Raw genomic sequence first — 27,740 nt, forward strand, 5'->3', positions numbered from 1 at the left:
AGTGAATAATGGGGAGAAAACCTTAAATCTATTTTTGCTCCTTGTTAAATGTAAGTAATAATTTTAAAAATCTGATTCCACAGTTATTTTCATTAGAACTCTGAAAAAGATATATAATTTCTGGTATCTTTTTGCAAAATGTTCAGTTTTTCAAATATTTTCTGATTTTAAAAGAAAAGGCAGTAGAAGCATTTGTAACTTCCACAGCTAGAGACATCTATTTAGTAGCAACTTGAAAGCATCATTAATAGGAACTGGTATATTCTTAGACTGTAAGGCTAGCACTTCTTGAATTATTTATTTGCCTTTATTCAGGCCTGGTAACAGATTGAGACAAGAAATGTTGAGCACTACTGCTTGTATACAAGGAAAGAGTATAATGGAAAATTTTTCTGGAAGAAAACATTTGCGTGTTACAGCATCAAAAGCTTTTGTTCAGAGTGCCAGGTATGTTTTATTTTGAGAAAAAAACTAATATAAACCAGACCTAAAATCTGATTTACAGATTTGCGGATCTAATACTTGCAGAGCATCATATTAATATTGTGAAAATATATGTCATGAACCCAAAGTGGGAAGATTGCAGATAGGCAGGAGAAGGTGACACATGGATGATGCATGACATGCATCTATGAATTCATTGCTGTTTGAAAGAAACAGATCAATTATCAAAAGTAGGCAATTACAACTCTTAGAAGATGAACATGTGATGGCTGATGTGACGCTGTTAGCATTGTAATACTTTCTTCCTTCCACTGATCATTAAAAAGAGAGTGATGAAGTTAGACTAGGCAGTGTAACAGAACCTGATGTGATGTCATGTTGCAGATGAATCTGTGGTTTTTTTAAATTTGGATGTTATGACAAGCAGTTTTTCAGGAAAGACTGAGCACATCAATCTGCCTATCTTAACACATTCTAAAAGGGAGACAAAAAGTGGTGAACAAAAAAACCTAGGCCTTAAGTCTAGTGTTAAGACATAAGGCATGTGAGCATATGGACTCTAAAAATCATGAAACTGTGGTAGAAAATGGCAAAGATTTGCAGATTCAAAACCTACTTTTTTGAAAATAGTAAAACTATTCAGTGGATGATTGTTTAATACCAATCCATAATTGTGAGCTAAATTCTAAAACTTTTGCTTGCTAATAGGAGTATTGTGTTGTATCACGATCTGGATGATTATTAAATTTTATTAATTCAAAGTAACATTTGCATGAAATATCCTCAAAACAATTTGAATGCAGCTAGAGACATTTAGGGTATATTCTTATGTCACAGTGGCACTGTACTGTTCAAAATCCATAGCATTTTAATAATTGGTTTGTTCGTTTTAATGTTTTTAGAATGAGAAAGTAACAGGAAGACAAAAAAGTAGATTACTCCAATGAGAACATCTTGAGTAGATTTCTGCTATTTTTTGTAATGAAGGCTTTTGAGCTAAGATTACACAAAAGTACAGTAAAACCATCAATATGGTACTTGTTTATTGCTGCTTCTGCTGAACATGTGAAGGTGTTTTGTATATAAAAATGGAAAATATATTTTGTATGAAGCTCACATACTAACCCGTCGTTGCTGAGCTTATATATGGCAGCGCTTGGATCAGGTAAACCCAGATGTTTGTAGAAGTAAAATCCTTTATTTTGGGCAAGAGTGTGATTGTTCCCCTTCACTAAGCTGTATTTCACTTTCTTCAGGTACGCAGGAGAAGCTGGAAATTATTCCCTTGTAATGTTTGCAGCTAGACACTTTTGGAATACATGTTTACCTTTGCTAGGTTCTCGACATGACAGAGAGCAGTTTAAAGAACCTACTGAAATAATTCTTCAGAACATAATTAAAGCAGAATCTGAAATCAAACAGGTAAGAATATCTAATAAGTATTGCTAATTGTGCTTGTGTTTAGTGAACAGTACTGATGATAAAAAAAAATTTTGGTTTGCTATTAAGCTTTGGGTACGTACTTCAAGATACTGATACCTTTCCTGGGAAAGTGATTTATTTGTTATAAACACATACATGTTTTTTTTACCTGCATTCACATAGCACACATTCACACGTACAGGGAATCACATTTTTTTTTTTTCATTTGGTGGTTCTCGCCAATTGTCAGAATCGCAACAGTCCTCTTCAGAATAATTTGCTCTCTGAAGGGCTGTAGTGTTTCACTTTGTGAAGCGTACAAAAGGGAATGTTTAGAAAATGCTCAAAGGGAAATCCAGAAAAAAAATCCCTCCAGCATGTCAACAGCACCACACAGCTTGGTGTTTTCAGCAAATGTGCTGAGATTGTGCTCAATGCCATTGTCTGTGTCACTGATGAAGATATTAAACAGTATTGGTCCCAGTATGGACCCTTGAGAGATACCACTCGTTACTGGTTTCCACCTGGGTGTTGATCCATTGACTGTAATTTGTTGGACATGGTCATCCAGCCGCTTCCTTATCCATCTAACAGCCTATCCATCAAACCTGTATCTCCAATTTAGCAGCAAAGTTATGGGGCACCATATCAAAGGTCTTACAGAAATCCAGGTAGATGACATCCATAGCTCTTCCCTTGTCCACTGATGCAGTCGCTCTATGGTAGAAGGCCACTAGGTTAGTCAGGCTTTGTGCCTTCATAGAAGTAAATGCTGATTTGAGCAAATTTGATAAACCTTTAATGATGCTAGTGTAATCCTTACCCAAAAGTTGTAGGTACAGCTCAGGTAATTTATTAGCATAGTCTTTATGTATTCAGTGGTCAGTGTATCAGTAGAACTTTATATGGATCTATTTGTGAATCAAGATAGTGAATTTATCTTTGAAGTTGCAAAACTGTGCTGTAGATGTCTCTCTGTACTGACATCTCTGTAGATGTATCTTGTCTCTCACCTTTGGGTGAGAATTATGATGGTGAAATTTTCACAGCTAAAGCCAGCTAAGCAAAATGGGACAAGAGGCATCGAGTCATCTTTTAAAAATGATCTGAAAACAGTCTGAAAAATTAAGCTGTTACTCGTTTTTGACCAGAGAGGCTGTTGAGTCTCTGCTTGGAGTACTCAAAAGATGGCTGAACAAAACCTTTGAGCAGGGGTGCAGACTAGAGAGCTCTGCAGGGTCCCTGCCAGCTTCAACTATTCTGGGATTCTCGAACAGCCTACTTCAAGATTTTGTGTTATTTAATCAGTGTAACTGATTGAATATTACTGAGTCTGGTTATTGTATTGGGTTTGTATTATAGAACTTATTCTGGAGAAATGGCTGTGATTTTAATCTCCTGCACAAGTAGCTATTTACGTGACAGGTTGATAGTTCATATTAACCATATTAATTGGTTTACAAATGAAACAGAAGTACAGTAATACTTGAAGGCATACATTAACCAAAAGATTACCAAAAGACTTTTTTTTTTTCTCTTTTGGTCTTTGTAGGAGAAGAAAGATGTGTTGCCTTTGCATCAGTGGATTACAAAGGATTTTCAAAATATTGGGTTACCAGCTGAATGCTTTCACCCAGGCATGTTCTTCTTTCTTTTGATCTGGTAATAAAAAAAATCCCAGTATTTTGTAATATCATTACTCTAATTCTTTCATTTATTAATAAATCATTTGAATACTTCAAAGGTGCTGAGGAAGATCTGACCTTACGAACCTCCTTATATGGGTTATTATTCCATATACATGCTGATAAATCTGATTGGGAGACAGCACTAAAAGTCCTAGATGAAGCTATTCAAGTTTTGCCTCAGACAAGACACAGTCTGTAAGTTAGTTGACTTATTTTTATTAGAATAAGCATCTTGATTCTTGAAAAATAAAAATCTCTGAGTATTTTTTTTTATTTTTCTTTGGGAAAATGCTATGATTAGTTTTTGTCAGCCTGTCAGTTCTTATAACAAAAAACTGTTGTGTCTTTTTGATGAAAAAGACATGCATTGGCAGTGCTTCCTTTCATTAATCTGTTCCTAATATTTGTAAATTTCTTTTTTTTCAAACTTGTATATAAGTAGTATCTTACTCTTCCGAGAAAATAGGCACATGAAATACGGTTATATAGCAGAAACTTTAGTTTTCCTAGCTGTAAGTCCATTTATGTTAAATGGAAACTAAATTATCCAGGGTAGCGTTTACATAGTCTTATCCAAGTTCAAAGATCTGAACCTTTTATGTCAGTTTATAAACTTCATATCTCTGTAACAAGCTAGTATATCTACCCTACTCACAGAATTTCTTTACAGGTACAGATACAAGTAATTTCCAGTTTGCTTGGTCTTTTTCTAGCTTTATTTTTAAACATATGGCTACAGTGAAGGCAAGATTGGGATTCAGTTTTGTGATGGACATTCAGAAATTCAGAGATGAAAGTGAAGATTATTTGTCACATATGTGGCGTCATTTGGCAACAATGTCCAGAAGTATTGTTGGACAGTTAAGCTGTTTTCAAAATGCAGTCATTGCTTTACAGGTGTGTCAGTTTTTACTATGTGTTCAAATGCTGACAGAATGTTGTTTCTCAAGTGATACATGGGATTGCAAGCTCTGTGAAGTACATAACTGAATCAGTAGGAAGACCATATGCTTGACCATTGTTTTTTGAGACTTCGAAATTGCTCTTCAGTTGGAGAACTGTGTATGGTTGAATCTTAGTATCCAGTAAAAGTTCAGCCGAGGTCCTGCCAAGCAAAGATATCTAATAGTAGCCAAAAGTTTTGATAAAGCAAAAAATTAAGTGGTAATTTTCTGTTACATTCTGTTTAGTGTAACTCTTGATTATATGATGCCAATGAAACTGCTTACTGTCAAATTACTATTTTTTGCTTCTATTAAGTCTATATTGAGTTGTTTAATTCCATTTTGATGGTTTACATCACCAAATACAAATGAACTCTTCCTTTATTACTTTTATAGAAACAAGAAAACGAATGGCAGAAGATTGATTATTTGGTGGAATTTGCTGAATGGTTATATTGTAACCAGTTTCCCCTCAGTGATGTTATTAGGTCTCTGGATTGGGTGGTAGATCTCCTGCTGCATATGAAATTTCCTATGCAATCCTCACAAGAAAAAGGTATGTAAAAGGTGCATATCCTTCAGAGAAGTTTCTCAGCTGCAAATGCAGTAGACATTTTTAATGTAGAACTTGTTACCCCAAAGAATGGCACCAGCTTGGCTGTATTTTCTTCAATATTCACTGATAATTGTTCAATGCTAGCTTAAATATATCTGTGAATTCTGTGTCGTGCCATGGAAACCTACCCTCAGTCTTTTGGTATAGTAAGATACAGCTCCTGTCTGATGTAGGGGTTCCTGAGTTGTGAGATGCTACCAGAAGGCAATGCTAGGCAACTTTTTCAAATGGATCCTCATAGAAGCCCAGATATAACTGTAGGAAATGGTTTCTGTGCCAATATGTGGGTACCTATATCCGTTGCTCTTTCCTTGGCTTTATCTAGTATTTTAAGATTGATTTTTTAAAAATTACTTTCAAAGGGATATATGCTTTCAAATACTTAGGTAACTGTAAAAATTCTTTGGTCCTTTTACACTTGCAGTGGTATGGACTCAGTGATCTATTTTGATAGGATGCCTCATTATTTAGTTGGGAAAAAAAGTATCTAATTTCTGAAACAATACTGTGTGGCATTAACCAACATCTGCTCTGATATTTTTGTGTGGATAGATGAGATAGATCAGACAAGTACTTCTGCACTGAGAAAGGTAAATGTTCAGTATCTCTAGTATCACACATTTGATTAAAGTCACAGCAGTATTCTGTTCATAACTTTCTCTTAGTGGTTTTGTTTTAATGGTTTTTTTTAAAGCTGTATGGCGATTTGAAGTTTGTTCCTGTTCTTTAATAATCTTCCCACCCAGTTTCACATGGTTGTTTATGACTACTGGGCTTCTTACAGTAATGTTTCAAGAATTTTTTAACAAAACTTTTAATGGAAACTGAAATAATAAGAAAAATCAGATTCAAATATAAAACAACCCAGGTTGGAAGGGACCTCAAAAGATCATCCAGTCCAACATTTTGTGGAAGAGGAAGCCTAGATGAGATTATCTGGCACCCTGTCCAGCTGTGTCTTGAAAACCTCCAGTGATGAGGACTGTACCATGTCCCTGGGGAGGTTATTCCACTGGTAGATTGTTGTCACGGTAAAAAATGTATTTTTCTTTCTTATATCAAAATGAAACCTCTCCCAGTGCAACTTGTGCCCGTTGCCCCTTGTCCCTTCTGTGTGACTTGTGAAGAGAGAGCCTCTATCTTCTTCGCAGCTGCCCTTTAAGTACTGGAAAACTGTGATGAGGTCCCCCTGAGCCTTCTCTTCTCCATGGTGAAAAGACCTTAACTTCCTGAGACTTTCTTCATAGGGCAGGTTCTCCAGCCCCCTGATGATCTTCACGGCCCTCCTTTGAACCCTCTCTGGTCTGTCTGCTTCTTTTTTGATTTGTGGGGAACAGAACTGGACACGGTACTCCACCTGTGGCCTTACAAACACTTGATTAGAGTGGGTGGGATGGTCACATCCCTGTCTCTGCTAGAAATGCCCCACAGCCCATGATCCAACTTGTCGTCATTGCTGTAGCAGCACTTTGCTGACTCATGCTCAGCTTGCTGTTCACCAAGACCCAGGTCCCTTTCAGCAAGGCTGCTCTCCAGCTACACAGATCCCAATGTGTACTGGACTCTTTGGTTATGTTGTCCCAGGTGCAGGACCTTGCACTTGTCTTTGCTAACTTTCATACAGTTCTTTCTAGCCCACTTTTCCAGCCTGTCCTGCTCTCTCTGTAAGAAGGCTTTTCCTTCTGATGCGTCCACCTCACCACCCAGTTTGGTGTCATCAGCAAACTTGGTGAGGGTGCTTTTAATCTCATCATCCAGAACATTTCTGAAGATGTTGAACAGCCTGGGTACCGATCCTTGGGGGACCCCAATTGTGACAGCTGGGCAATGACCATTGATCACCGCCATCTGCGTGCAGACTGTTAAGCCAATTTCCTACCCATCTTACACACCACCTGTCCTGTGTGTATCTTGCCATCTGTATCTTTTATTATGAAATAACAAAATTAATCTGTTGAACTGTCCTTTTCCCTAACTTTATACTGTTTTACTCATGTTCAGAATTCACTCGCCTTGCCTGTTACTTAAATAAATCAATCTGTGACAGTTACTGGATTCTGTGATAGGTGTCATGTTCCTGCACCCTGGTTTATGTTGCAGAGCATTGATTTGATGTTGAAAGATAACTGTGTCTTTATAGTACTTCACTTTAAGCTGAAAATCTGCTGAAGTACTTGGTTTTGAGCTGAATTTCAAGCAGAGTTGGAATTTCTATAAAACATAAGTGTTTACTGAAAAATTACTAGAATTACACAGCATAAAAGAGAGGATTGAGTAGCAGAGTATAATCCGTAGTTGCGATCGAGAGCCATTAAGATACCTCGTTACAGACAGAGAGATGAACTTGAGCTATGTTCTAGACTTAGTTGACATTGACACATCTGTAACTGGATTATTGCCCATTTCTGTATTGGAAGTGAGTGCTGGCCAGATCCACTCCTTACCTGCTAGGTAAGTTAGGACACAGTCTTCAGTCATGGCAGAAACCACTACATCAGGATCAAAAGGATTTTTGATTTGACTGCCACACTACTTTAGTGGTTGAAATAAGTAAGTTAGACCGTCTGTCCCACAGGTTTATTTTCAAGAATATACAGTTAAAGTGTGCTTGCTTGCAGTGGATTTCATTTCTATGTCAGGCTTACATTTAATATACGTAACTGTTACAATATTCATTGAAAACATAGTACCAGTAGCATTGCATCACCATAAGGACATCTTCAGCAGATGAATTTCCATTTTTCTGGATTTTTCACATACATGTTTTCATTTCAATTTAGAAATTTTAACTTTTAAATACATTTTTAAAATACTGTCACTATGAGCATGATACTTGTTTTTTTTTAACAGAAAAAAATACTGTACCAAAATTTTTGCCTACAGAAAATTTGAAGACAGACATTGGAGCAAATGGTACCATGCCCCAGATTACTTTGGAAGATTTGAGTAATATTAAACAATTGGAAGCTTTGTTTAGAACACAGACATTAATGGCTTTAATTTCTGGTTATAGTTCTCCTTTTCATCAGCAGCACTGTTTGATGGCGTATGCTTGTATCATCCGTATCTGGCAGGTAAGATCGTATGAGAATACATATTGTATTGTATTATATTGTATTATAATGTGGCCAGTATATTTCAAGTTACCTTGTGCAGTTATGGTGCCAGCTATTCATCTGATGTTTTAACTACATCTTTAGAATTTCCAATTTTATGGTCTAGTTAATATAGTTTTTCAGGTTTAAGGATTAAACAAGATAGTTGTTTCTCTTAGGAAAATAGAGAGCAGATGTTAACGATAAAAGCAGCGTCCTGTTGTTTCTCTGGAGTACATTCATATGTTTTGTGCAAAAGGTTCTAAAATTTTGTATTTTTAATTTGTTAAAGAATCTTAGTAGTGGTGGAACACATACTGAAGACATTGCTGACAGGTTTGAGGAATGGTAATTACAGATGGACCTTCACTTACGTTGATTCAAAGGGGCTGTCATTTGACTGGCAGGAATTGTGTGACACGGTTAAATTAAATTCGGATGTTGGTTTGTTAAGTTTTGAGGAAAAGTATAGACAGGCAGTGTTCACCAATTATTCTCTAACCACTTTTTCATTGTTACAGCATTCCAAATAAAATTATTTCATTTCTCATTGATATGAATGCCTAAATTAAATGGCTGTTGAAAATCACAGCAAATAGGAAAATAATTATACATAAAATATGAGTGAATCTTTGAAGGGACCAAATCTGTACTTGATAACACTAATGCCAGAAATCATTATAGAAAGAATCCTAGTGCTATAGATGGGACATATCAACTAGATTGGTAAGCTGTCACTTGTGCATAATTTTTATTCCAGTTTGCCTGCAGTTTCTTACTCCTGTGGTAATTACGATCAAGTTTTCATTGTGAAATCATTTTAGACTGTAGCATTTGATTTAAGACAGGGATTTGAAACATAAAAATTGAATATAGGTATTTTCAGATTGACATAAGCATAATTTTTAATATCCTGAACTTGACTGTTTGAGTACTTTACTAGAGAGAAAAAAGTATCTGAAAGGAGTATTACTGTTTGAATAAACTATTAACTAAAAAATTTAAGAGTTAATGCAGCTGTCAGTGCCAGTTGTAAAACAATGAAAGTAATTCTAAGAACTCATGTTTACAGCTGAACAGTACTGGGAGAAAAAGAATAAACATGGCATTAAAGGAATGGAAGTACTACAAGACGGTTTAACCTTGTTTTGGAGTGCAAAGTAAAGCAGACTTGATTGCAGATGTCCTTTTCTAAAGCAGATTTTCAAGTGATAGGACTCCATAAATAATTCAGTAGAAGATATTAAATGTTCTCTGAAAACCTGAATAATCCAAGCCAAAAAAGCTGCCTCTGACTTTTTAAAAGACATGTGTACCCTTTAATTTGAAATTTTGACAAGTTGTGCAGCATACAGCATTATTTTCCCTCATATTTTGTATTCTATTGTTGATCCCTCCAGCAAAATATATTAAGCTTCTCAAGTTAATGTGGTTTATTTTAGGTAAGATCAGAAGTTGTGCTGTTGCATGCACAGAGAACCTTTCAATGGATGCTTTCATATGCTTAAATATTTAGAAATTTCTTTTGTATAACATTAATTAGTAGCATTATAGAAAACTTAATCCAGGAGAACAGAGTAGCTCTTTGTGGTCTTCCACTTTACTTTGATATGAAATTCATCCCCTGTAGAAGATTAAGCAATCTAGACTAGCAGTTTAAATAAAAGAATTGAATTTGCAACCATATAGGTTAAAAAAGTAGCAGTAGTAATTATCACAGGGATGATGTCATCTTTTGACGGTTCAGGTGCTTTACTGCATTGTCACGATCATCCTAATTGCTACACAAGTAATGAAATCATCTAGGAGTGTTTGAAATTTTACTTTTTTGAAGAAAGCTCTTATACAATACATAATATAGTATGTGACAATTGTTGGTTGCTGTAGATAGTGACTTACAGTGAATAATCGTTATTACTAGAAATTGATATTATTATTGAATATTGAAAATAATGAACTGTGATTATTTGATTATCTAGGTATCATTGTCAGCATCAGGCCCTATTGCAAAAGTATTATCAGAGTCTTCACAACTTACAGCTCCTCAGAAGGTACTAATTGCTCCTAAAAAAGAGAAGGACAAAAAGACAGACAAACAAGTAAGAACCCCTTTCCTGTGGAATTAAGAGAATAATTATTTTTAAGAGATCTTTCCTTTCGCTGATTTGTTAAATAATTCAGATGCTTTCCTGTAAAGACTCATAACCTGTGAAGAATTTCTCTGTGAATCTGTATATCATACCTTCACTTTTGATTGCGTGGACTTGACAGCTCAGAAATTGCCGTTAAAAAAACCAACAAAAAAACCTTCAAAAGATATTCAGCAGATACATTTTTCTAAAATGTTAGTGGAATATTTATTACCAACAGGAATGTTAATTTGGCCTCATAAATGTCATTATTTTTTATTTTTTATTATAGGTTGAAGTTTCTGTTGTGAAAGAGAAGTCTAAAGGGAAAGGGTCATTTGATACCTTACCAGCAAATGTAGAAGAATGGGCTCATTATGACTGTCCCAATGAAATCAGAGCTGCTTTTAAACAGAAGACAAATAGTTATGGTATTAACTGGGATAATTTCCCAAAACCTGTAAGTATACTCCTAAAAATTATAGAGCATTATTTCGGAAAAAAATGAGTAGCAGAGAACTATTGTTACAATTTAGTTTTTCTGTTCAGACAGCTGTCAGAAATACTTCCTTGTCATAATATTCATTAATACTTCAAAGTGTTAGTCTATTCTCTGCATTCAGAAATAAACTTAACTTAAAGAATAAACTTGCTGGCTTTCTATGTACCTAGCTACTTTTTCAGCTTGAAAGTTTAATTTTTTTTAGTAAAGTTTGGAACTGAAGATATAATCATTAATTTAAAATTTATTCTCTACAAAATTGTGCTTATACTGATTGAATGAAAAACATTTCTTTTCAGACTTGCACTTTGTATTTTATGGATGTTTTATCTAAAGAACTGCAGAAAATTTTTTGCCCCCACTTGATTCTTCCCATCTTTCAACTAGCTGAAGTTATCGCTAATGAAGTTGTGGAATGTAGAAGTCTGTCTGATCTCTATCACCTTCGGTTTGTAGCCTTTATTTTAAATGAAAGAGAAAATTAATGGCATGGACCATCCATTGATATTTCACTAAGTAGTTAAAAGCCTTTCTGCAACTTACAGTTTTATATTTGTAATGCTTTTTATTTCTTTTAATTCATTTTTTAATACATATTAGTAGAATTTTGATGAATTGGTTTGATTGTGGAATTAAAGCCACTAAGTTTATCTGTTACTAAATTTAATCTCCACAAGAAAAGGTGTACAAGATTATGAACTCAAGCCACTTTCATGTGAATAATTTTTGAAACGCCTTATTGTCACCCAACAGAAAAAAGGAAAGTAAAAAAATATTTCAAGGAAAGTATTACATTTTAATTATTCAAAAGCCAGACTCCCATCTTGCATCAAAAAGATATTGTCTTTAGCTTAAGAACCCAAATAAGTATCCCCAATAAGCGCATTTTCTTTCACAAAGATTTGCCTTTTTGACTAAAATTCTGTTACTTTGAGTAATTAGCCTTAAGGGTTTTGATTCAAAAATACTTAATATGCATGCAATGGCAAATAATTGCTGTTTTGGTTAAACATTTCATTGTGCTTTTTTGAAGGTATTGCATAATGTTTGCTTAATAATTAACAGTTATAAGCAATAACTGCTTAATTCCCGACAGTTTGTGAAATGCTATATAATGTATTTTTAAAATACTTGAAACTGATCCCACATAACAGAATAGATACATATAGAACTGTGTGTTTGTCTGGGTTGCCAATGATTGCTGAGTTACTGTCTTACAAGTAAGTACTGAGTACAACAGTACTAATTTACTAATAGGAAATTGATCTTTAGTGAAGCTTTGCCAGACAAATTTTTTTTCTTGACTCTTCAAGATTTGTTTTTATTTTATGGTATTTTATCTATGTCTGTGACCTGATTTTTATATATGATCAGATAGGTGTACAAGAATATATTACTCTTTACTCAATACAGAAAAGTAGGTTAGCACATACACGTGTATGGGGTTTTTTGCATGTGTTGTGAGACCATACTATTAATATTTTTGTACTTTTGCCACATCATTTTTGCCACTAAATTGGCGAGGTATGGGTTTGATGGATGGACTGGGGATACTGGTGGATGCCCTATCAATGAAATTGTTCAACTCTATCAATGGCTATTTTCAACTGCTGCATTTCTCCCTTTTTATTTAAAATTTTTGTTATTGCCAATATTAATCAAGACATAAGAAGGCAGGATTGACAAATGTGGCATGTATTCTCTTTATATATAATGTGCTTATATGAAGCAACATATGAAAGAGTCTGATTGTTTCTTAAACATTTCTTCTTTTTATTCTTAGAATTGCCCTGATATGTTCAGACCTAAAACTGAGTCAGGCATCTTCATATCATGAGAAAGCTGCTGGAGAAGCATACATTAGTGACTTAGAACAAGCAATGTATGTATTTTCACTACAGAGGCTGTATTTAGTTGGGATTTTTTTCCTTACAGTTGATGCATTATTGAGGGAAAAAATAGTCAAAACCATGATCTCTTCAGACAAATTTGATACAGTAGCTGTGCCCTAAAATTCTGTGCATGATTGTTTTGTATCTGTCCACAGAGTGAGTGTATGTTGAAGATGCTAGCACACTAATATTTCATTACTAAATACTTTTAAAATACACTTGAATTTACTTTTTTTTTCCTTGTGATTTAGGTGTAGGCGAGATATAGCACTGAAAAAAGAAAGAAAAGTACATCCTAAGACAGAAGGAAGGAAAACTTTTTTTGAAAATGCTCAGCTGAATGGTGCTAGGGATGAGAATATCCTTACTTCACATGAAAAGGTTTTTATTTCTGCTCCAGTTTCTTTAATAAATTACTCTTCAATTTTTATTTTAATATACTTGACAGTTTGTTTTGAAATAATTTTATACTTGAGAAATACATGAACACAGAACATCGTTAAAAATGCATACTACTAAAAATTCTACTGGCAGGCATCAGCTGAAAGTGAGCTGGGTTTGCCTGGCATATTATTTGTATTGTGGAACAACAAAAGTAGAATCTAGATTCATACAAAGTAAAACTGCTTTTCTACAAACAGAAGTTGGGACTAATGCAAATAAATAGAAAAGACTGAGAAGCAAAAAAGGCATTGCATTTGCTCTTGATCTTGGTTTCCTCATCTTCCTCTCTCCATTACATCATTGCATACTGTTTTGCTCCCTCTTGTAGATTGTTTTAAAGGGGTGCAAATATTTCAGCTCTGTCTTTTCTGTCTCTTCGTTAGGAAGGTAATTGCCTTACTGGTATACTTAAATTTTACCTCCAGTTTCCTCTTTATTATGGCAATTCTGTCCTTGTTTTCATCATATTGTTTTGTTGTCTTTGTATATTTTTTCCATTCTTGTTCATTTAAAATGTATTTTTTTTCCTAATTACTAATCTCTCTTGCCTCAGCTATTTTAGCTCTTGCAAATAGTGTTTCTCTTTGATTGTTTCAATTACTACCAAGAATCAATTTCTTCATGACAGTAGCAGATTCGAAGTAATCTATTCTAAAATTATTTTTAATAGTATATACTTATTAGTTGAATGCCTTTTGAGAACTATAGAATGCAAATCTCACAGTAAACCCGTTTCTCCTGTAATACAATGTTGAATTTTGAAGTTAGAAGCTAAGAGCTGGACTGTGGGATATATCAAGAATTGAATATTATACATAATAACCATTTGTATTCCATCTAGTTCAGTTTTGAAATCTAGGAAGGTGTAATATTTTGTTGTTTTTCAGTTTTTTGAGGTAAATCCGGTAGCAGGAAAAGGACTGAGTACACTTTCTTTCCCTTACTTGTGGATAGAAAAAGCTGAAGTACTAATTCAACTAGGCTTGTATCAACCAGCAAGACTTCTGCTTTCAGAGGCCTATGCTGCAACTCAGGTACATCAGAAATAAAATAGAAAAAGAAACGTTAATAAAACGTGTATGAAAATGTTGATTTTGATGCAGTTGTTCATAATCATAGTAATAAAACTGTGAAAACAAACCTCGCCCGACCCCAAATGTGTCATTTAAGCTTCAGCATATATAAGGCGTATATTTAAATATGTAGCACTTATATCCAACTTTATGGGAATTGTCTGGAGATTATTTTAGCCTGTGAAGAGTATCAGCATCTCTGTCTGCTTTGCAGTGACCTCAGAAGATGTATGTATATCCAAACCTTGTTTGTTAAAGTAGCTTAGGGACATTCAGGATTTGCTCGTAAGAGAGAGCATTTAGCTCCATCCTGTCAACATTTTGGTAATTTGAAATTCTAGTTATACTGTTTTGAATTATGTTACAGTTTTACTGCTAACTGTTCTGATAAACAGCCACTGACACAGAAATAATGGCTTACAGTTCTGGCAGATCTGAAATAAGTGCCTGTATGTTCCACCAAACAAATCCACGTCATCTCATTATTATGAAAAGTTTACATTAAAGATACTCTTCCTATATCTACCATTCTCCATTGTAGCTCTCTTCTTGGTTATATTGAAACATAATTACTGAAGTAAATCCTTTACTTTTAAAAAATGTAATTATTATCCTGTTACTCTACATAATTTTTCTCATGTGAGTAAAAAATGCTTATGTATATTTAGCATGAACCATGAATACTTTGAATAACAAAGATTAATAATAAATTATTAACATATATATCTTATTAAAGCATTAATTTAGTATTGTGCCTTGAGAAGAGTTCCAAAGACATTAGGGTGGACTATAATTTTAATTATATAATTTCTTACTAGTATCCTGTATGTCTGAATGCTACTATACTATCTATACTGTACAGTATATTTGTCTCTTTTATACTACTAGTATATAGTTTATAACTAGCATAAAGTTGCATTGTAAATTTGCTGAAACTCTAGTGTATCTAGATCGTAGTTCACTAAAGAATTCTTCATTCCCATGTTTCTTCATCAGATACTGACAAATGGCAGTGGATATATGCATACTAAATAATAGAAAAATAGCTTATTTGACTTGTGGGGTAGAAGATACAGGAACATCAAGAAATGTAAGGTGTATTTGAAGATTTTAAGTTCTTGGTGTGAAGCAGACACTGTTTTTGAGAAAAATAATATAAGGAGCAACTCTGAAATTCTACAGATAATTGAGGAAATACCATTTGCTTATTTCTGTGCCTATTCATAAGTTTAAAATATGAATAGAAGTAAGTATGAGTAGCAGTAGTGGATCTTTTGTATATAGGTCACGTATCTTTCTTCCTAGGAATTGAGGGCCTTGCGTGATGTGTCAAGGTGCTTGTATTTATTTGCTGTATTGGCTAACCTGGAAAGAAACCACAGACAAGCTAAAGCACTCCTTGAGAAAGCACAGCTTCTAGGAGGAAATGAACAGTTTTGGTACAACAGTACTCTTAGTCTAATAGAAGCAATTCTAGAGGAAGAGGGAGAAGGAAAACAGAGCATGGTAAGGGAATTTTTTTATTTTAGTGGTTCCGTTTTTTTGCAGCAGTGGTGCGCCTCTTTCTGTGAAGAGAAATGTTACAGACTTTGTATTTCAATAAAAGCAGAAATAGGTGTTAAATGCAGTTAATGTTGTTTTCTCTGTTGTGCATTCAGCAAATATTGATTAGATTCTAAACAGGTGCAGGCCAGTAGGAATGAGATTTTACCCACAGAAGTTTAGATTGTTTTTCTGATCAGCTGTGTATCCTTCTATTGAAATAGAATTACAAATTTCTTTGTTACCTGCAGGCTTGTGAGATACTGGAACACATTGTAAATGTGCTCAGATCTGCTTTACTGAAGAGACCTAACAGGCAATCAGAGTTGGGTTTCATAATTACATCCCTTGAAGCCAGGTAACTGTCTTTTCATTAAAATATGGCCAGCCTCAACAATGCAGTTACATTGCAAAATACATCTTAATTTTTGCCATTCAGTCATACTTTAGTATGGTGGATTCTGTGGATTCGCAAATATTTTTCTTCTAGGTAATCTATGTTTATTCTTTTCTTTAAATTTGAATTTCCTTTCTAATTTCTTCATTCCTGTATGTAGTCCTACTATCTGTTAAGTTAGTAAGCTAGTTCAGGTACCACAGCCTATTGTGCATAGCTTGTGGTGTAGGTTACCCAAAGCAGCAAGACACATTTGTCTATGCAGAGGTATCTGAGCAGATATTCCCACAATACTGCTGTAGTCTGCAGTATTGACCTACTTCTCACCATGATCCAAGAAACCTTTCTATGGTGAAACTTAACAGTGATTTTGGTTACATTGAAATCTAAGCACAGAGAGATTAAAATGTGTTAGTAAAACAAGAGAAGTATATAACATTTACACATCCTTCTCTTTCCAGAAATGTGAATTTTTTGGATTAGAAAGGGAAGACTAATAGTTTCTCAGTTCATATATATTTGGAAGACTGATCAGGCCTAGGAAGTCTGAATAATTTGGTACATGGAAAAAATGACACCTCAATTCTAATCTGAAAATACAGTATTTTTATTTTTTTCAAGACCTGCTATAATTTGTAGACCACAGGTTTAAAGAATGAAGAGGCTTTTTCTAGACTTCTTATAATTTAAAAGAGTACAGAGAGAAATGTCTGTTTCCAAACACAGCCTGTGCTTTTTGACTACTATCTTACACTTAATTTTTGTTCCTAGGAAAACACTTATTCAGATACATTTCACCCGAGATTGTATGACAGTTAATACTGAGTCTTGTCAGTTGCCACATATGCTAGAGGAATCTTACAATAAATTAGTTCAAATTGAGAAGGACTTCTTTCATTATGGACATAAAAACTGCAGCGCTGAGATACTGCTAGAATGTGCACATATTCACAGGTAAGATTATATGTCGGATGAAAAACTTTTAACTAGTCCATGAAGTGTACTGTTTACTTTTTTATAGTCTAATTAAAGATGGAAAAGAGCACATAATACTGTCAAGCTTTACATCTTGGTGTCACATATCTGTTTGCATTCTTGCTATGTTCCGTATCCAGAAAAATACTGTAGAAGCAAAAATTCTTTTCACTGAAGGCAGAATTAATCCTATATGGTACTAGTGATTTTTATACTGGTTTTGAGGTCAAAACAAAGTATTGAGGTCTCCCAAGTCAGCTTTTTGTCTTCCTATTTGTAAAAACATTTTGGCTGCCATACCAGTAATTTTCCAGTATTCATGGGCATTTATGATTCTTACTGTTGAAATGGTTATCTAGAAATCACTGTAATAGCAAAAATGCAAAACACAGTATGCCGTGACTCGCACCTGTTTCCAAGATGTCCCCTTAAAACAACAGGTATGTTTTGTATCTGGCTTTTCTGCCACTGTGTTCCTGGTGAATACATACTCTAGACTATTACCTGCATTTTTTTCTCTTTGTGTCTATAGCATCTTCTTGCATTGCAGCAGTACAGTTCCAAGAATAAGAAAGACCTTGGAAAAAACAATGTGTGAACATTCACTTTTCCTATTTTAAAAAAGCATGTACAAAATTGTTCTATTTTATCTATTAATCAATTTGTTTAATCTATTAATATGTTCAATAGTGTTGATACTGTAAGGATACACTTTTATGTCTTAGTTCCTTTGGTTATATGTTTTTTTTTTCAGAATGATTGCCAAGCAGGAAAGAAACGAAGAATTAAAACATAGTCACTATCTAAATGCTTATAACTTAGCTCAGAGGGCAGTATCCAAAACAGAGGAAGTATTTCATAATGTTTGTAGCTTATTTGCAGTTAATGAGGTATGGATATATTAATTTTTTTTTACTACTCATGGAAAAAAAATCTAATTTAGTTGTACTGTTCACTTATTCCTGGATAATTCCTGGTAGTCCTAAATGAGATTATCTTCCTGTAATGGTAGGCATTGTTTGAATATAGAAGGAAATACTGCATGCCAAAAGAATTTACAGTTTAAAAAGGGAAGAAGAGAAGCAGAAATGAGAGGATTTTCCTGGTCTTTGTCAATTTCATTTAATTCTAAAATTTATCTAGTAGCTACAAAAGAAAGTCTAAACTTTGAGATATTTTTGATTGTCTAAATACCTCACAAGTTTAAAATTCTCCATAATAAAGTGTTTATTTCTCAGGAGAAAAAAAAAGGTTACATAGAATACTATGTAAATAAAGAAAGCCTGTCTTCAAAATAGTGATTTTTGGGTAATGAAAGCCTGCAGCCAACTTCACTAGTGTGTCCCATTGTACTCTAAAATCCAGGGGTTTTTGTCTGCTTTGCCTTTTTTAAAGAGCAGGTATTTTTGTGCAGCTACCAAAACCATAAATATTAAAATTCTGGGTTTATGTACACATTTGTAACTCCTTTGGAATTAGATAATTGTATCAGGTACATAAAATGTGAAAAGTAGAAACCCAGCTGCTCTTTCTGTGCAGCTGCTTTGATTGATTTGTAATATATTTAACGTTGAAGTTTGTTTTTTTAAATTACTTTGATATCTTCATAGCAGTATCTCTGATCTATTGAGGCAATATTGTTAGAATGTTTGCTTCTTTAGTTAAAAGAAATACAACATTCTAATTTTTGTTAGGTAAGTTTACAAAAATACTTGAAATTATAATCCTACTTTTCTTTCTTTTGTATTTCAGACTACAAATATTAGTCTCCCATTAATGAGGCAACTAGCTAACAGGAAAATAGATCTTGTAGAAATTCTTTTGGATATTTTTCATCTTGTTATTACTGTAAAAGATCTTCAAAAAGTGGGAGAATCATCATCTCATAAAATTCTGGAGGCATTCATCAAGGAAACTGCTGAAGATGATGCAGCAAAACAGGTAATACAAAACATTTAGTCCTATGATTTCCATATAAAAGGTATAACAAAGTTTCGAGGCATGTTTTCCATAGCAGAAGTTCTTCCACTACTGAGGAAACAGGTCCCCAGACCATTCATGTATTTTTGCAGCTAGAGAAAGTTCAAGTGTGTGGTTTTTGTCTTGGGGATGGCTTATTGAGGTTTTTTGGGGGTTTGTTTTCTCTGGAAGATTTTGTTTCTCAAATGCAGAGACTTAAAATCCACGAAGAGTAGCAGGAAAGTTACTTGAGACTTTGAAATTGGTGGAGGTTTTTTGCATTATTGTCTCCTTTTTAAAACAGTTGGTTTTAAGCAGAACTGCCTAACCAAGCTGATGAATAAGAACATGAGATACGCCCCACTGGAACAGAGCAGTAATTCTTGCCCATTACTTTGTCTCTGAGAATGACAATAGGTAATGCTGTTAAGGAAAGCACAGTGTCCCCACTGTTCTCCATGGTACCCTCCCCTTATCCCGTGTTTTCTGCAGCACTGATTGTTGTTTGCTTATGGATGTTACAGTGAACTTTTTTTTATCAGTTGTTAATGAATTTGTGTATTAGTTAAAGACAGCTTATTTCTAATTGAAAGTGTAATCACATTTAACAAGTATGTTTGTATGTAAATGTGTGTTAAAAAGTAAGCTTATCTATGTGTGGGTATATATAAGCAAATAAGCATAAATATGTATTTTACCAGGACTGGAAGTGTGTGGAACGCACTGTGGGTCATATGATGCTGGCTCAGTTAGCAAACATACAGAATCTTTGTAAAGGCTGTCCTGACATCAAATCCAAATGCCTGTATCTCACTGGAAAAACTCTTCATTTACTTGCCATTAACACAGATCCTGTATGTTCAGAGATTTACTGGAATCCAAATGTTATGGTATGCATTCTTTCCTGCATTTAAATTCATTCCGTGTGTAAAGTTTGTCTGCCACAATATTTTTTCTGTATACATTTGTATAATACTACTCTTTATTTAGAGCTAGGTTTTAGATATTGCATGCAAGCCATAATAAAAATGTATACTGATTCAAGTAATTTCAGAAGAATGCTTTTGTCTACATGCCATCCTCATGTAATTGTTTTTTTGATTCATTTGTGAGATATGTTAATTACCATAGTTAAAAAAAAATAAATCCTTGAATGCCATAAAGGGATAGGTAGGTTGGTCTCTGAATCCATGCAAACAAAAAGTAACGACTTGTAGATTAAAATCTCAGATTTGTAAGTTCCTTTTGTGTTTTAGCAAGAGCACCATGTAAGAAAAGTTTATTGAGTCATTATAAATTCAGTGATGAATTAAAGTGTTCAGAATAAATTAACTGAGGATAAATATCAGAAAATAAACATCTTAGAGGTTGTTTGGGGAGACTTTTTAGTTTCTGTTAGTCATATTGTCATCATAACATATTAAGAAATCTTGATGCCTGATAATATTGCTAAATCTCTCACCATCAAGGGATTCATATAGTGAGATGATTTCTTTTAAGATGAGTTCCATTTTCACCTAGATTTTCACAAAAGAAATGAAGCCAGCCATACATAATGGAATGATTAATTACTCTGTTTTTATACTGTGATGAGTAGGAGGAAGCTAGATCAGATGCCACAAAAACTGTCCTGACTTCAGCAGATTGCAGCGAACAGGAAGTGACAGACAGCAATTTACCAACCAGTAAATGTCAATATGATAAGTATAGGAGGAAAATACAAGATTTAAAGGTATTATTAGTGTATGTGCTTGCATTAGAATTTGAGTGCTTCCTTTTTATGGAGTAATAGTCAGAGTACCTTATCAGTTCTGTTTGAACTGATAATGGAAATGTTTGTAGCATAAATTTGATCTTACTAAAGAAAAAAAATTCCAGAGCACCCCTAAGAAAACAGCTTTCCATCACTACTCTGCTGTGTATCTCTGTCCTGCTCTTCAGTACACGCTGTTGGAGCTCCTGATGGAGCTTTCCCAATTGCTCACAGAAAGAAAGAATTTCTCCTTCAGTGGTTTCCCAGTGATTGAACATGTAGCATCCAGGATAAGATGAACAAACAGTTTTCTCTCTGCTTTACATATATGCCTTTCTAAGGGAGCGTAACATTTTGCAGACTGGGAACAAAGAAAGAAGTAACTTCTATCACAAAACATCTGTAAAATTACAAAATTTAAGTTGTACAATGAGCTGATCGCTGTAATGGCTGCAGTTCAAAGCACACTAAGAATTGGGAATGTACAGTTTGTGTTGCCAGTATAATCAATAAACACCTGAGATAAGAAATTTATGGGTTTATTTGTATTAAGTATAGTTAACTGTCAATGGGAACAACTTTACTAAGAATTGACAGACAATTCCTTTGTTCTCAGTGGCTCATTGCCTGGAATTTAAATGCTGTCCTGCTAAGTACACATTTTATATTAAAGAAAGTATCTTATTAAAGCTTTTTTTAAAAAATATTTTATAACAGATGTTGGTGTCTGCCAAGTAATTAATCTGTATTTGCATATTTTGATCATACATCAAGTAAATGCATTAAAAAGGAGATAAAGCATTAAATTCATCATGAAAACTGATACTTTTTAATGCTAGTATTCTGTATACATAGAACAAATATTCAATATTAATACATCTTTTAATATAAACCTTTTTATTTTTATCATCTAGAAGGAACAGCGGTTGGCTCAGAAATACCTTTCTCAATCCGTTGAAGCTTTGCTACAGTGTATGGGTATTGCGTTCAGTCATAACATTACTGATGTGCTGGCTCGTGCTAGTTTTGAAATGGTTGAATGCTTTCAACAATTTGATCCAGTTTCAACTAGCCAGTTTTTGGCACTTCATCAGGTAATGGAGCTAATGTATTATGCTTCTCTCCAGTATGAAAAGGTTGTTTTAAGTTACATTAAGCAAAAATGTCAATTCATGTAGCCTGAAAACTGGTCATACAGAACACAGTGCATTAATACATATAAGAACTAGCGAGTAATACAAGTAATCAGATATATGTTTGCTGAGTTCAAAGTGTTTGATCAGTGACTTTTTAACAATTACCTGTTGTGTTTGACTTGACGTTTTCAGTGATGGTTGCTTACATGAAAAGATTTTTAATATGGTAAGATTACTGTAATGTGATTAGATATGATGAGACATGACCACAAAATACAGTTTCATCCTTCCCTAACGAATAATTTAAAAAATGTTTCTCTGGATTTGTTCATTCATTATTTTGAAGCAGATAGGAAAGGTTTACATTCAATTTGTCAAATCAACACCTACACAGCATGGTCCCTTAGATGGCTCAAAGGTGAATGAATTGTTCATGTGAGTTTGTGCCTTCGCCACAGAGATGAATGCCTGTAAGGCTTATATTCCTTACATTAGGAACAAATAATACATACTTCCTACACCATCATCTCCATTGTAGAAATACAGAAATGCACCTTATGCTAATTTCCTTCCTGCCACATCAAGGCAACCACAAGAAATTATGACAGACAGTAAGCACCTGCCTCTCTATCAACACGTAGATTTGCAAATACCTCCACCCATGGGTGGAATGGACTAGGTAGGTAGGCAGGTCTTCTGATAAATCAGAAAACAGCCAATACTGGGGTTTGTGGTTCAGTCCTTTATTCCTGTACTCCTGTACCCCACCATATTACTCATGGTTTGCTTTCATACTTCTTAGTGAACAAGCTAAGTAGAATGCATATTAAAGCACCAAAACCCTAAGTAGTCAGGTCTTTTAATGGGCAAAAAATTCTGCTAATTCTGTCACTATCCTGCCCAGAAAGGTTTATATTAAAAAAAAAAAAAAGTTATTCCAAGTCAATATTAAGTATCCCTTTAGAATTTTTGATTAGGTCAATCAAAATTGCATTTTTTTAATGTGACAGCTGCATTAAAAGAAAAAAAAAATGCTTTAACTCTTAGCAACCATCAGTTCAAAGGACAGGATTGGTGTGTTTGCTGATAGAAAAAGATAGAAGGTCTTACCTTTCATATTGCTCTTTGTAGGATGTCTGTTAAAATGTGTGAAGTGATGGCTATACAGTAAAAGGCACAGAAGCACAGAAAAGCTTACTTGAAAGGCTAAATTCAGAACACAGGCATTTACCTTTCCATGTAGACCTTAGATGACTAAATGCAGGAACATAGATGATAAATGTAGTCAAAGAAGTCAATTCTCTCTATTCATATCTAAGAAATCTTCAGAAGTTATTGCCAGACTGTCTGCATTTGCTAATCTATCTCACCTTTCAAGCAAGAGACTTCTTTAACATACATATATGTTACAACAAACATAGAATATATATGTTTTTGTATTATTTTGGTGAGGGAAAATAAACATATAAAAATTTTGCAGAGCTGTTCAGCATCTATGATGATGAAGAGTATCCTTCTAACAGTTACGTCTGACACCAGCAGCTCTCAGCTAGCAGCATTACTGCATCTTCAGAATCATTTAAAACAAAATAGGAACACAAGTGATCTTCTAAAACAGGTGGAACAGCAACTGACTGCTACTTCAATGGTAACTTTTTGAGATGTGCTACTTATTAGGGGTCTGTGACATATATGTATGTATGCATACATGTATACACACACACACACAGAGGCATATCGTTTCAGTTATTCCTGGGATTCAATAATATTTGATCTGTTCTCTTTAAAATCTTGATTTTTTTTGTTTTCCTAATTTCAGTCATGGGTTGACTTGGTCATGAATTTTTATTGCTATAGTATGTATGGTCCTGTGGTTTTGTTTGTGCTAGGTTATCCGTGTGGCATGAGCTATGTAATTTAAGTCAGAAGTGAGATTTTAAGGATGCAGTTCCAGTTTGTCTTATAGGTAGTTCGGTATAGCTGGATGTCAGAGTTGTGCTGTCTGCACACTTAAATCATTAATTCCATGTGAGTCTCGCCCAGTTGAGTTGACAATGCCATTGTAAAGGACTCTTGCAACAGAGACTCCTGTCACCATCTGGAGAGCATCCAGTCATCTTGTTTAAGGTACTCGTGTTCATGCAAGTGTTACCCTAAGAAAGGAGCCTGATTTTTAAATTTTTTTTTAAAGCGCTCTTATCAAGGAAACAGGGCATCAACTAAACTGTAGTGTTGCAAACTGGATACTTAAATAAACCAACCAGTAAAATGTAATTCGTGTGACTTGTAGTTCTGGAGCAAATAATGGATAAAGTTTTCTGGGAATTAAGTACTCTTATCTTTCGGTCTAAGCTGGCTGAGAACTGTGTATTCTTCAAATGTCTAAGATGTAAAAGTGGATACCAAAACTAAGATTGGAAGGCTCTAGGTTAGAACTGAGTGAAATTAAAAACTGCTAGCAAGTTAGATGCAAAAGATTAGCAGTAGCTGGTAGGGTTTAAGCATTTACAAAACGTGGCAAGCAGAGATAAGAGTACAGGATAAGAAAAATAGTGGGTTTGGGCTAATCTTGGCTTTTCTCAGTATGTGCTGTATTACCTTATTTAGCAGAAGGAATAGGATAATATTTTGGTTAGAAGCCACTGTTTTTGAGTTGCTGTAATTATCTAACTGGTAACAGATATTCTAGCTGAAAACATTCATCAGCACCCACCATATCTGTACCTCTTGCAGTAGCTCGGGAAAGAAAAGGTGGCCATCAAGACCACAGTTCATGGCTGCATTCTTCAACTGCATGATTCCTGGAAGTGTGAGGTGCAAGAAAGCAGACTGGTGACTGAAGTAGTTCTCTCTGAGGGTATATTAGTGTTTTTTAAAATCCAGTTGATACTATTAGTTCAGATCGAGAGTGCACTTTCAAAGTGAATCTCCCAGTTCTTGTTGCTTACAGTGCTTTGATTTTCATGATGGTACAATGATGGTATGAGCTGGGTTTCTCTTGGACAAAAACCGCACTAGGTTCTCTGATGCACTCAAGCCACGTTGAACAGGCGTTCAGTCCAGGGGCCATCCAGAGCTAGGCTGAAGTAAAAATAAATGAAAAGTGTGCAGTGTATAATTCTGCTCCTGATGTTCTGTTGCACTTGATAACATAGGCATACCCAGAGTGTACCCAGTGTGCTTAAGCACATAGAACTTCAATCTGAAAAACATAAACATGGATGCTTAAAGGCAGCAGTCTCAAAAGACATTTATGGACCTTCCTGTATTAGGACTGGTTTTTCATCTGGAATCAGACTGTTTAGTCACTAGGAGGTTTTTGGTTGGTTTTGGTCATGTTTTCTCAGAAAAAGGTTGTATATTCTTTAGTACAATATATTTGTGGTGGGTTGACCCTGGCTGATTGCCAGGTGCCCAGCAAGCTGTTCTATCACTTCCCCTTCTCAGCAGGACAGAGGGAGAAAATATGATGAAAAGCTCATGGGTCAAGATAAGGGCAGGGCTCAAGTCACCCATTACTGTCAGGGGCAAAACAAACTTGACTTGGGGAAATGAATTTATTGCCAATTAATAACAGAGTAGGATAGCAGAAAATAAAAACAAAACTAAGAAAGATCTTCCCCCTGCTCCCCTTCTTCCCAGGCTCAGCTTCACTCATGATTCTTTTTCCTTCACCCCGGGCCGCCCAAGCGGCAGAGGGGAAACGGGGAATGCGGGTTGTGTGGGGTCTCTCCCACAGGAGACAGTCCTTCACAAACCTTTCCAGCGTGGGTCTTTCCCATGGGCTGCAGTTCTTCACAAACTGCTCCAGCGTGGGTCCCTTCCGTGGGCTGTGGTCCTTCAGGAGCAGACTGCTCCAGTGCGGGTCCCCCACAGGCCATAGTCCTGCCGGCAGCCTGTGCCAGCGTGGGTGCTGGCCACAGGGCCTGCCGGCAGCATGCTCCAGGTCGGGCTCTCCACAGCGGCACACTGCCCTTCAAGGCATATCCACCTGTTCTGGCATGGAGTCTTTCACAGGCTGCGGCGTGGACATTGCTCCACGATGGGTCTCCATATGCTGCAGGGGGACAACCTGTGTCACCATCGTCTTCAACATGAGCTGCAGGGGAATCTGCTGCAGCACCTAGAGCACCTCCTCCCCCTCCTTCTGCACTGACCTTGGTGTCCACAGGGCTGTTTCTCGTGCATTTTCTTACTCCCAGCTGCTGTCCAGTGGTTTTACCCTTTCTTAAATATGTTTATCACAGAGACGCCACCAGTGTTGCTGATGGGCTCAGCTTCGATCAGCAGTGGGTCTGTCTTGAAGCTGTCTGAAACTGTCTCTGTCAACATGGGGACAGTTCCTGGGTGTCTTCTCAAAGAAACCACCCCTGCAGCTCCCCCTGCTACCAAAACCTTGCCACGTAAACCAAATATAATTTTACATAGTTCCTTTTGGTAAGGTATCCATTCTTAACAGAATTATGAGGGACTTTTACAAACAAAAGTTACAATGAAAGGTCCCTCCCTGCTAATATTCTGCAAGGATTTGATAACATTTCAACTTCACAAGTAGTGTAGTGGCCAAAAAAGTCATGTTGTGAAGACTGGAATAAGTTACAGTATTTGTAATTTTTTAAAAATTATAAGTTCTTCTGTGCTGCATAAAAATCAAATGATCACAGAATGGTTGAGGCTAAAAAAAGGCTTCTGAAGGTCATCTTGTCCAGCCACTCTGCTCAAGCAGGGCCATTTGACCAGTGTCCAGATGGCTCCTGAATATCTCCAAGGGTGGAAACTCCACAACCTACTTGGGCAACCTGTGCTAGTGCTTGGTCACCCTTACAGTGACAAAGTGTTTCCTGTTGTTTGGACTGAGCCTCCTGTCCTGACACATCTGCTGAGTGATTGTTTTGGCTTTTTTTTTTTTTTTTTTTATATTAGCACCTTCTTTCCTAGAATCATTATCAATTTTCTGATGAAGGAAGTAAGATTGGGGTTTATAAAAATCTATTAAAATAATGCTACTTTTGAATTATTGTACAGGCATGGAAAAATCTCTGTATTCCTGTTGAACATTTTAATATAATGGATGAATTGCCATCTAATTTCTACATAATTATTCTCCAGCATTCAGAAGACAGGTATAAAATTCCATCATTTTGGTTTAGTATTCTGTTTGTTAGAAATGTGATCTTTTTTTTTAACTGTAAATCATCACTATTTTGGTAGTTTATTACCTTTTACTTCTATTTTTCTGGACTTAATTAAATTTTAGGATTGTGAACAAATTAATATATAAATAAAACAGCCTGCAGCTCAAAGCTGTGTGTGGTTTTGTACTTCTGATTTCCCTAATCATCTCTTAAATCTCCAGAGGTCACTTGAAAGGTTTCAGGCCATTCCTGGTATCATCCTAAATTCTGTTGATATATTCCAGTTCTTACTGCTTATGCTCTTGAAAATGTTGGGGGAGGGGGGTGTCATATTTAGCTTTATAAAGCCACAAATGGTATCATTACTGTAGCCTAATTAGTGACTTAACTCGTAGATTGAGCTATAGCAACTGCCTCTAAGTACCTTCACCAGTTGTGAAAAGTCTTAAACAGTTATGGAACAAGTAAGAATCTACCTTACAGGATATATAGGAATGAAAGAACTTTTCTTACAGCTCTCAGTTTGTTCCAGTCAGATTTTGCAGGTTTTTGCACTGCAAGGTGGGGGTATATATTGCATCTTGAGAGTGTTTT

General features: G+C 35.2%; 1 protein-coding gene across 18 annotated transcripts in view; it reads left to right on the forward strand.

Moving 5' to 3' along the window:
- CFAP46 (cilia and flagella associated protein 46) overlaps window positions 1–27,740 on the forward strand; it is a 93,497-nt gene that overhangs the window by 36,802 nt on the left and 28,955 nt on the right. For 14 of the 18 annotated variants that reach the window (XR_013930439.1, XR_013930440.1, XR_013930441.1 and 11 more), the window contains 23 exons: window positions 316–447; window positions 1,701–1,866; window positions 3,419–3,503; window positions 3,611–3,749; window positions 4,268–4,451; window positions 4,895–5,054; window positions 7,965–8,188; window positions 10,189–10,308; window positions 10,631–10,798; window positions 11,140–11,288; window positions 12,624–12,722; window positions 12,984–13,113; window positions 14,064–14,210; window positions 15,555–15,755; window positions 16,043–16,149; window positions 16,960–17,142; window positions 17,918–18,053; window positions 18,916–19,104; window positions 19,824–20,012; window positions 20,720–20,854; window positions 21,790–21,969; window positions 23,492–23,659; window positions 27,037–27,134. Coding sequence is in view for 6 of the 18 variants with exons in the window: in XM_080401911.1 (XP_080258037.1) it covers window positions 316–447; window positions 1,701–1,866; window positions 3,419–3,503; window positions 3,611–3,749; window positions 4,268–4,451; window positions 4,895–5,054; window positions 7,965–8,188; window positions 10,189–10,308; window positions 10,631–10,798; window positions 11,140–11,288; window positions 12,624–12,722; window positions 12,984–13,113; window positions 14,064–14,210; window positions 15,555–15,755; window positions 16,043–16,149; window positions 16,960–17,142; window positions 17,918–18,053; window positions 18,916–19,104; window positions 19,824–20,012; window positions 20,720–20,854; window positions 21,790–21,969; window positions 23,492–23,659; window positions 27,037–27,134 (3,489 nt within the window). In the remaining 12 variants the exon portion in view is untranslated. The remainder of the gene's footprint in view (window positions 1–315; window positions 448–1,700; window positions 1,867–3,418; window positions 3,504–3,610; window positions 3,750–4,267; window positions 4,452–4,894; window positions 5,055–7,964; window positions 8,189–10,188; window positions 10,309–10,630; window positions 10,799–11,139; window positions 11,289–12,623; window positions 12,723–12,983; window positions 13,114–14,063; window positions 14,211–15,554; window positions 15,756–16,042; window positions 16,150–16,959; window positions 17,143–17,917; window positions 18,054–18,915; window positions 19,105–19,823; window positions 20,013–20,719; window positions 20,855–21,789; window positions 21,970–23,491; window positions 23,660–27,036; window positions 27,135–27,740) is intronic. The other 4 variants (XR_013930444.1, XR_013930442.1, XR_013930443.1 and 1 more) reach the window with 4 other exon arrangements.

Source organism: Falco punctatus, assembly GCF_963210335.1.
Source record: "Falco punctatus genome assembly, chromosome: 9".
NCBI lineage: Eukaryota > Metazoa > Chordata > Aves > Falconiformes > Falconidae > Falco > Falco punctatus.